This window comes from Nansenia antarctica, assembly GCF_963989245.1.
Source record: "Nansenia antarctica genome assembly, chromosome: 8".
Taxonomy (NCBI): domain Eukaryota; kingdom Metazoa; phylum Chordata; class Actinopteri; order Argentiniformes; family Microstomatidae; genus Nansenia; species Nansenia antarctica.
Genome location: NC_137678.1, coordinates 7,923,442 through 7,934,696, shown reverse-complemented (window position 1 = coordinate 7,934,696; position 11,255 = coordinate 7,923,442). Strand labels below are relative to the sequence as shown.

General features: G+C 44.2%; 1 protein-coding gene across 1 annotated transcript; it reads right to left on the bottom strand.

Annotated features, from left to right (window-relative positions):
* Positions 1 to 68: 68 nt before the first annotated feature.
* mrpl42 (mitochondrial ribosomal protein L42) lies at positions 69 to 4,741 on the bottom strand. The gene is made up of 5 exons (XM_080537467.1): positions 4,616 to 4,741; positions 4,179 to 4,242; positions 3,824 to 3,908; positions 2,794 to 2,957; positions 69 to 1,091 (listed from the first exon to the last, which is right to left on the bottom strand). The coding sequence occupies exons 1-5, from the start codon at positions 4,692 to 4,694 to the stop codon at positions 1,046 to 1,048; spliced, it is 438 nt and encodes a 145-aa protein (XP_080393593.1). The 5' UTR covers positions 4,695 to 4,741; the 3' UTR covers positions 69 to 1,045.
* Between the last annotated feature and the right edge of the window lie 6,514 nt (positions 4,742 to 11,255).

Genomic DNA, 11,255 nt, shown 5'->3' with positions numbered 1-11,255 from the left:
ATCAATTATGCTCATACATTGCACAATCCAATGGGTAAAAACAAATACAATTAGAGTTATTTCAGAGTTGTTTATTTTACAACACAATTACAATTGCACAACAGATAAGTTATTCGAGACTTGGGATGGGGTGAGCTAAGCAATTCAATGTCAAGATGCTTTGCATCTAGCCGCATTAGTGACTAGACTTACTACGTTTTGCATTTGGATGTTGTAGAAATCTAGTCACAAATAGGGATGTGGTGATGTAGCTTCAAAGGTAGCAGATGGCTAAACGCCTCACATCACAGATCTGAAGACATCAGAGTAAAGTAGTCTCTGCTCATTTTGTTTGAGGAAGAAGAAGAAGAAGGTTTTATTCGCCATGCAATCAACTTGTCAGTCAATTGTCATGTCTTTTTGCTCTAGGCACAGGGTCAGCCATAGTCGGCGCCCCTGGAGCAATTAGGGGTTAAGTGCCTTGCTCAAGTGCAAATGCAGCTCCCTCCTGAGGCGAGGATCGAACCAGCGACCTTACGGCCTCTCTAACCTCTAGGCTACTAAGATAGGGGTACAGTAAAGTGGATATAATGACCATCTTCTCTGGCATGTTCAGAGTTCAGTAACAACTCAGAAGAACGGCCGGCTTGACCCCACGTGACCAGCTCTGCTGTCGTTGATTACTTTCTCAAACTCAGCTTTTTTATTGCTCTTTTAGAAATACTATTTAATAAAAGTCTGAAATGTCACAACCTCAGCACAGCAGGGAAGTTATGCTTGGGTCACATGAAAGCAAGTGCTTTTTTTCCAGTGGCCATCTTTCAGAATGCTGATTGAACTCTGGACATGTTTGAGACAGGCCAGGGCCATTCTGTCCAGTTTACTGTACCCCTGTACAGCATTGTACCCCTATCTAAAACCAAAGAGATTTTACTCAGAGAACTGACATCAAATTCCACGACATGAGCCAACGTTTAGTCAGACTTGTAACATCAAATGTAAAAAGTAACAAGTCTAGTTACAGACGGCACTGCTCCGCCTCCAGAGGGATGAGGGACTGTCACATCTATCTGTCTTTGGGTGTGTCTCTTTTCCTGCGCCGGTTGTGGTACCTGTGGAAATAGACACAATCAAATTACCATTAACTTGCAGCAAAGAGCAGTGAGCACCAGCAGGTCAGCAGTACTCTGGGAACAAGAGTCAGACTCATGTTAGAATTCTTGTTAGGCCTGAACCCCCTTTTCAGTTTCAATAAATCCAAAATGTTGACTGTCCAAAAATGGTCTGAGTTCAATAATAGTATTATTATTATTATTAATAATAATAATAATAATGACCCTAGACAACAAATAATTGCACAACAAATAGACACTTAAAATACTACACTCCAAAAGAGTCATTCCTATGATTTACAATGTTAAATAATGCTACTACGTGAGAGCAATATTTTTTGTGTGTCATTATAATAAGGTAGGAAGCGACGTGAAAATTGCTGTGAAAAGTCAAGTCGATTACAAACCCACAATGCTCTCTCTGAGACTAGACTGGAAGCAACTGCACAATGCATAACAGTAGATGAAGGATAAACTGAGCTAAACATATCTGAGCATGTCAACTATATATACTTTGTCACCATGATATAAATGGTTGAAAATCAACCAAGTATGCCCACATCATATCAGGCTTATACATTGCGTTGTTTGTTCAGACAATGCCAAGGAACTCAACCAAATAACCTACGGACCTTTGGGGACAGAGCCTTCAGCGTGGCTGCACCTACTCTCTAGAACTCCCTTCCCATAGTGATCCGCAACGCCCCCACCCTGGACTCCTTCAAATTAGCCCTCAAAACACATCTGTTCACCAAGGCCCTTGGCCCCTAGTCAATGTTTCAGTTTTGCTTTGTTTGTTTTCTGTTCTGTCTGTCTGATAATTTCCATTAGAATTGTAAAGCGTCCTTGGTTTTTTTGAAAGGCGCTATAGAAATGTAAGTTATTATTATTGTTATTATTAAATAAGGTGCAACTTACTGTCCTACAAGGTACCAGCGATGCTTGGTGGTGTGGAACATGAACTTACTGTCCTACAGGGTACCAGCGATGCTTGGTGGTGTGGAACATCAACTTACTGTCCTACAGGGTACCAGCGGTGCTGGGTGGTGTGGAACATGAACTTACTGTCCTACAGGGTACCAGCGGTGCTTGGTGGTGTGGAACATCAACTTACTGTCCTACAGGGTACCAGCGGTGCTGGGTGGTGTGGAACATCAACTTACTGTCCTACAGGGTACCAGCGGTGCTGGGTGGTGTGGAACATGAACTTACTGTCCTACAGGGTACCAGCGGTGCTGGGTGGTGTGGAACATGAACTTACTGTCCTACAGGGTACCAGCGGTGCTTGGTGGTGTGGAACATCAACTTACTGTCCTACAGGGTACCAGCGGTGCTGGGTGGTGTGGAACATGAACTTACTGTCCTACAGGGTACCAGCGGTGCTGGGTGGTGTGGAACATCAACTTACTGTCCTACAGGGTACCAGCGGTGCTGGGTGGTGTGGAACATGAACTTACTGTCCTACAGGGTACCAGCGGTGCTGGGTGGTGTGGAACATGAACTTACTGTCCTACAGGGTACCAGCGGTGCTTGGTGGTGTGGAACATCAACTTACTGTCCTACAGGGTACCAGCGGTGCTGGGTGGTGTGGAACATGAACTTACTGTCCTACAGGGTACCAGCGGTGCTGGGTGGTGTGGAACATGAACTTACTGTCCTACAGGGTACCAGCGGTGCTGGGTGGTGTGGAACATCAACTTACTGTCCTACAGGGTACCAGCGGTGCTTGGTGGTGTGGAACATCTTGCTCAGCTCCTCCATGGTGGGGCCTGGTTTGTTGTGCAGCACCTCCTTGCTGAGGTGGGCCTTCAGGACCTGGTCATGGGTCTCCCCCGGGTCGGTCAGGGGGTCATGCCGTGGAATAGGCTAGGGTCAGAAATGTTACAACAGACAAACATTCCTGTCACAATAATAGAATATAGGCTTTTAAAGGAATGGTTCACCATTTCAACAATTTCAGATTTTAATATCCCGGTTATTTAGGCTATGGCTATACACCACGACAAAACGCAAATTTCGGTCTCTGGCCACACAAGCGTTTTCTCATCGTTGCGCAAAAGAATCTCTGGAACACACATTGAATTGATTGATTGATTATACTTTATTGTCCCCGAGGGGGAAACTTGTCTTGGGCATGGTACTTTCATGCTTCAAGTGCAACAGAGACGATACATACAACATACAGTAGGCAAAGTAAACAACAGGACAGCAACAAACATTGAGTGACATTGGCAGCAGTTTCCACCTGGACATGGCATCATTTGGTATAAATATATATGAACCGTGTATTCAGGTACACTGGGCATGCGCGTACTGGTAGACCCTTGGTCTTTCTTGCGCTGTATGGCTGGGTCATCTGCTTTCATTCATTCGTTAGACACTCCCGCAGTCCCGATCAATCTCCTCTCCACTTACATTACGTCTGCATCCAAGATATGGCATGCAAACATTTTTAATCTGTGTAATTTAACGTTTGCTATTCTGTTGTTCAAAGAATAAAACTGGAACAATGTTTGTCGTTGTGTGAAAAATGTATCTGTAGCCAATGCCCACATACAATCAATCAATCAAACTGTATTCATACAGCATATGGATGTTACGTGCCTAATGCCTAGACGCACACGTGTTAGTTGCCGCTTTCATAATTCTTTTTAGCCCTCTTCTGCAATCTACACAACAGCTTTAACACCGTCACATAGAGAATAAACTAAAAACATGCAACAAACTCTTACCCGAGTCAGCTCATAGGGGACGTCCGCTGAGGGGTGGAAACACACTACGGTTTTCCCATCTGATGTCACACCGATGTCCACCTTACTAAAGTGGAGTAACAAAACCAAACATTAACCGCAAGCACTCAACAGTAATATGAAGTTCTTCCTTTCTTAACGAAGCGTTCAGGGGGGTATTCCATCAAACGTCCAGACAATCCAGACTTAAAGTCTCGCGACTTTATCAAAGTGTTATCCAAAAATATATTTATCAAAATATGCCTGGATTTTCCTTTAGTGACGTTGATGTAATACCCCCCAGGCCAATATTCGGTGTCACACTGATCACTCCCCTCCACCAGGTAAGGTCACTTACCAGTTGGTATTATCAATGGAGGGACCACTCAGAGATGACTTCTGCAGAGCCGGCACGAAGCTTGCTGTGAACACGTTTCATCATGTTAATTGGCTGACATCACATTTGTCTTAGGCTATTTGTTTGTTGTTTTAAATCGAGCTTAACTGCCGTCAGTACATCTTCAGACCTGCAGACATCACATGGTTAGTTACACCCCGGGGACAGTTGATGGGGCTACACGAAGCTGAATTACCACAGACTTTACTCGTTTTCACGATAACTAGAAACCAACTCCAGCTTCGGTGTGGCTCCATCCATATCTGCCATCTATCTGGCTAGGAAAGGTTACTAGCTAGCTAGCTAGTTGCTTTACACTGGCTAACATTCAGCACTTCACTCGACATGACTTTCTTTCACAAAACAATGTTCCTTATATATTTGCTAAATAGACTCACCTTTATTCCTTATCACGTTGGAAACATTTGACAACCGTGTAAAAAAACAATTTAACCTGCATAAATGACCTGTGGCCATGCTTATTAACTACCTGCACAGAGCTGTGCTCTGCCTTTGCATGTGAGTTACAGAGAAATGTGTCCGTGTGTGTATACTTCCGCTCAATCATCTTTGGTCCGTTTTACCACGTCCACTTCTTCCTTTGTATTTAAAGGCAGATTGCATGCTTGACGTCGCACTACTGCCATCTTCTGGATTTAGCCAACTCCTACATTGTCCGCTTTGTCAAATTCTCCCCATCAGTCCAGTTCTCTTGAGAAATGTGACCAGACACTTCCTGCCCTGTCCACTCCCACCACACTCCACTACACTCTCCTAACCGTCTCTTGTCAGTCCCGATGTGTTCAGTCCCTCCATCATTGCCTGTCTTTCTGATGCATATTTCCTGCAGTTAACAAGTGCATGTTCTACTACTGTTTCTTTTACATGACAATAATCACATAGTCCAGTTGGATGCTTTCCTATAATGTGGAGAGTTCTGTTACTGTGCCCTAAACCATATATTTATTACATAATAAGGTAAACGTTATTACATTTTGCGTTCAGGTGATTTCTTACATAATGTGCAGGTTATTAAACATTTTATTTTAATGAAACATTTTTTGGGTGGCGTTGAGTCAGCGTTCACGCCGCGCCCTCCGTCAGCACCTGGAAGCAGCAGGGAAGCTCATGACTCAGGGAAGCTCATGACTCAGGACTTTAAAGACAACGTTCACTTCACTCTCACGGCCCTTGTGATCATCTTCGTCTCTCACATACATCTCTCACTGCCTCTGCCTGACCTTCCACCATAGCGGCTGTGTCTCAGGAGGTAGAGTCGCCGTCTAATGATCACAAGGTTGGCAGATCGGCGGTTCAAGCCCCGGCTGGCCACATGTCGAAGTGTCCTTGGGCAAGACACTGAACCCCAAATTGCTCCCAGTGAGCGGGCCGACGCCTTGCATGGCAGCTTGCCGCCATTGGTGTTAAGTGCTATATAAGTGCAGTCCATTTACCATTTACATAGCGAACCTACCCCCTACCCCGGGTCCGGATAACCCACCGCTGTGCCTGGGCCCGTGAACATGCTGTCTGGCTCCTGCCAGCCCTTCCCTCCTTCTCCGCCTGGCCTCTGCCTGAGCGCTCCAACCCAACTACCATTCCACCCACCACCTACTTATTATTGTTATTAGATACAGATACAAAGGCGACCATACAAACCCATGAAAAAGTATGATTTTAGTTATATTTTCCCTACGGCGTACCACAGACAGATGTACCCTGTATAACATGGATGTATAAGATGGATGTTTTTAGTCCTGTTTCAGCTGTTTAGAAATGTAACAGTTCTTAGCTGATCTGATGTCATTTTCTGTGTGTCTGTGTAAGGCTGTGTATCTGTGTAAGGTTGTGTGTCTGTGTAAGGCTGTGTATCTGTGTAAGGCTGTGTATCTGTGTAAGGTTGTGTATCTGTGTAAGGTTGTGTGTCTGTGTAAGGCTGTGTATCTGTGTAAGGCTGTGTATCTGTGTAAGGTTGTGTATCTGTGTAAGGTTGTGTGTCTGTGTAAGGCTGTGTATCTGTGTAAGGCTGTGTATCTGTGTATCTGTGTAAGGTTGTGTGTCTGTGTAAGGCTGTGTATCTGTGTGAGCTCGACATCACTGTAAGTAAGGGAAACCTCAATGCCTTTCGAGTGGAAATTAACATTAATAAATTAACTTACTGGGGGATATTGTCGGATTGTTTATCAGAGATACAGGTTACAATGGTCAACACCTGTCAACACCAGGGGCCTCATTTATAGAAAGTACTTTGGATCAAATTTGATCTTACCCACGTTGTACGTAGAAAACCACGTCAAAGTAGTGATTTATAAAATGTCAACGTGAGTCAATTTGACCGTGGACCGTGACTTGAAGACAAGATAATATTGGCCTGTACATTGACACACCAACTTGCGCTGCTCTAGGGCCACAAGATGGCAGGCTGAGACCAGGCATAGCAGAGAGAAACGTGTCTAACTGCCTCAGCTATTAGACTGCTGTCCTTTAGTGCTAGTGGTATGCTAGTGGTGTGATTAGATGCGGCTCAAAGCACACAACCTATACAATCCACGTTTCACGTTTTTAGCAGCTACAATATACAGTAGTAGAGGCTGTTAACAACTTTTGACTTCAGTTCATGCAACAAATGTCCCATTTGGCATGCAAGTACATTAGGGTCATAGAAAAACTTTTATCCAAAGACACAAGTGAGATCTGCTTTTTTTTTTCAAAATGGCCGCCAACAATACATCAGAGCCCATTGGCAATTACCACACACCCTATATTTGCTACTGTTATAGCTATAATTACAAATTTGGTGTCAAACTGTACATTTGTGGGGTCAGGGAATCCAATTGAATAGGTTTCAAGGATGAAAACCCAATACTTTTCTTCTTACCATGACAATCTCGGGTAAAATATGCAAATTCCATCATGTGTCATCAAGGTGATTTTCCAAATCTTTTATTTTAAATAGTTTTAAGAGGTCCAGTTACTTGCATAATTTTACACGTGTCCTTTAGTAGCATTATATTTAGACCAATCAGGTGCAACCTAAGCAAACCATGAAAGGATGTACGGTGCAAACACATCTGTAAAGTAGTGTCCAATGGTCACGGCACTTCCAGTACGAAGCATTTGGACAGGCACAGCACCATCCAGCACAGCTGCAGTTGTCACTGGTCTGTGGTTTTGGAGATCTCTGGGAACAATGCAATCTAGAATCTCACTCTTGGCTCCATGATGCATTTTTCCTGTTTTCCTGAGTGAGTAAAGGTGGATGAGTGAGTGAAGGTGGATGGGGAGAACTTTCATGTGAGAATACTGCCTCATTGGTTTTGTGACCAGAATGAACAGCCAACAAAGGTTGGGTCACTTTTGCTGGTTGGTCCTTCACAATAGCCACTTCATTTGTTGTGTGGTTGGGAAAGTGGAGCCATGAACAACTTCAGCTTGGTGTGGTATGGGAGCAGTGAATGCCTCTTCTTGGGACCTGACCCGCTTATCCACAAACACTGTATCGCTTCATTCCGATGTCCTTCACCTCCCTTACATTGTCGATCACATAGTCGAATAGTACCTAGTACTGCAAATCAAGACTACCTGCCAATTTGAAATGAATCAGAAAATTACCTTGTAGACAGCTTGAAATGTTGGATACTGTTCATGGTGCCTCTGTTCTTCTGACTTCTTCGTACCCTCAAATTCCTGGACTAGGCGTGCCAGCTCAGGGCGAACAATCTGCTCTCGGCGAACTGTGTCTAGGTCATCCAGGTTCTCTATGATTCTTGAGCCAATCAATGAGTTGCTCATGCATCTGGTCATGAGGGATCATGGATAATGCTCGCCTTGACTTCTGCCCTATGAAGTGACCACTTTGGAACTCCACAATCAGAGAAGGATGTCGCTCTTCTAGTGTTGCCATATCGTGGAGATGGATGGGCAGGTTCCGGGCATAGTGGGTATGATCCAGTGCAAATACCAATAAGCGCTTCAGCGAATCAAGTGTCTCCATGTAGAGGGAGATGTTTGCTGAGCAACAGGACGTGACAAACGTACTTACAAAAGTACTTTATATGAAACACTAGGAAAATGTGGAGGAGCTGTACTCTTGACTAAAGAATATAATAATTGTTTAAGGAGTGAGTGTGACGTGAACATGTCTTACCTGAAGAATGAGAAGATCCAGCTCCATGGACTTGAACCAGTAATGTGCTTGGGGTTGTGAGGCACACTGTATCTTGAGCCATTCATCAAAGGGCAGAGGGATGAGGCCCCTTAGCTCTTCATTGTCATTTGTTGCCTTCTCCACGGATTGATCATATGCCTGCTTCATGAACACATAGAGAGCAGCTACAGACACCTGATGCATGTACCGGGCTCTGCAGATGTGGTGAACACCAATGAAGGAGTGAGCTTTGCCACTAGTTGAAATACCACTGTTGGTAAGCACTGTGGTCCATCCACTGCCTTCCAGCCAGTCTCCAGACACACTCCACAGCATCTTCTCTGTATGCATTGGCCCCAATGTTACCAGGAAAGAATCCTCACCAAGCTCTGTCTGGGGGAACTTCCACTGAAGTTTAGTGGCCAGGGTGAACAGTGGTTGATCAGCTACCATGACTGGTGTCTGACCTGCATTTAGATAATTCAAGGTTCTCTTTCCCTAGAAGGTTTCTGACTTTCTCCAGCCACTGGTAACCTTCAAGGATGTTGATGACGGGAGGCTGGATGAGGATGGCTGTTGGTATTTAGGGCAGGTACATACAAGACCTCATCAGTTGGCAGTGAAACATCTAGATCCATAGTTGTGTAGCAAGCTGTCAAGGTTTTCACACCCTTCTTCCCCATCATAGCTGGATCTAGGATGTCAGTGAGAAGTGCTGCTGAATGCTGATGCATGTTCCATGGAGGGCTGATGCTGCTGTTGTACCACACCAATCTGTTCCCAGTGATTGATCACTGAATTGGCGATGTATGTGCTGTATATTTCCAAGCGGTGATATGACACACATAGTCCTCGATTATGCATGGCCTCCACCAGATGTCCGCTGCCAGTTTGAAGGTGTAGTTTCATTGCCAGATATAGCCATGCTGGCGTTTTCTTCTCTTTTTTATGCTGAGAAACACTGTCAGGCTTCTTGGATCGGTGTCTTACGGAGTTGAAAATGATTTGCTGCCCAGTGGATGTTGCAACCTGGGACTTCTCAGGTCCAGGAGGTGGCTGATCAATACCTGATCCATCAAGAAGCATGTGTAGGAATGATCTTAGCATGGGAGGGATCGGATCTGCTTCACAGAAGTTTGAGAAGGAACCTGTAAAAGCCTGCTTCATGGGGAGATACTCTTGCCAGAGGATTTTGGTTGCATTGAAGATGATGGACACATCGTTGCATATGTTTTTTTATGTCCAAAACAACAGGTGCATGCTTCAATCCAATAATAAAACTACCTATACTACTACTAGCTATACCTAGTTAGCTAACATTAGAAAGGTCTGTAATCAATAATAAAGTTATACCAACTGTAATGTCTATGGTTCACAGTCGACATTATGTTCATTCTATTCACTGAGTTGATAATGTTTAGTTCCGACCTACAGAGGGCGCTATATGTTTTACTCCTCTAGAGCAAGACACACTTGTTATGATATAGAGAGAAGCAGCGCGAGTTGTTTAGTTGTGATGCTAATTTAGCCATGATAGCAGGAATTGTCATGTAAGCCTGGAAACGTTCACTAAAGACTCAAACTGAGATCACTGTGTTGGATGAGTTATTTCAAAACTTTACACTGGCGACGAGGATTAAAAGTTTAATGTTTTATAAACATTGCTGCTGCATTACCATCGTTCCCTGCCTTTGATACGAGTGATGACCAAAGCTCATCTATCCGGTGGAAAAAGTGGCTACAGCGTTTTGAAAACTTCATCATTGCTTTGGATGTCAAGGATGACACAAGACGACGTGCAATGCTCCTACATTATGCAGGAGAACGTGTACAGGATATTTTTGATACACTATCTGACACAGGGGATGCAAAGGACTATAACAAAGCAAAACAGAAACTGAGTGAGTATTTTCCCCCTAAACTCAATGTCACATACGAGACCTACATATTCAGACAAGCTAAACAATTGGCTGGAGAAAGTCTTGACTCCTATCACACCAGGCTGCGGCAGTTAGCAGCAACCTGTGAATTTTCTGATATTGACAGAGAGATCAAGACGATGATTATCCAAACGTGCACATCTAATAAGCTGCGACGTCAAGCACTACAGAAATCAGAGATGACACTGACCGAGCTCCTCTCACTAGGTAGAACCATGGCACTTGCTGAGACTCAAGCATCAGGGATGGAGCAAACACAACATAGTTCAGTTCAAGGAAACCCAAGAGAGGATGTTTTGGCTATTGATATGGGGAGGGGAGAGATAAAGAAAAGATGCTATAATTGCTCTGGCACTTTTCCACATCGTGAGGAAACGCCGTGCCCAGCGAGGGGGAAAACATGCAATGCATGCGGAAAACAAGGACATTTCGCTAAATGCTGCCGTTCCAAACGACCACAAGGGGGCGCCAGAAATCGACATGAAGTGCATTATATGCACACCAGTGATAGGGAAACCACACATAACTCAACAAGTAGGCCTAATGCAAACACTGAATCTTCTGAGGAGTATCTGTACACACTTTCTCAAGCAAAAACAAACCTCCCACATGCAAACATAAAAGTTGGTAACTGCAAAATAAATGTGATGCTGGATACAGGGGCAACTGTAAATATCATTGATGAGACAACTTATCAGAGACTGGTGTATAAGCCGCCACTCACCAAATGTACTGTTCCCATATTTCCCTATGGCTCTCGCAAGCCACTACCTGCCCTTGGAAAATGCACCTCCCTGGTAGAGTCCAAATCACAGTTCACAACTACAACATTCCATGTGCTACAAGGAAATAATGGCAGTTTACTTGGATATGACACTGCGAGTCAATTGGGATTAATCAAAATTGCCAATGCCCTTCATACATACCCACAGCAGCAGGAACAGCGCACGT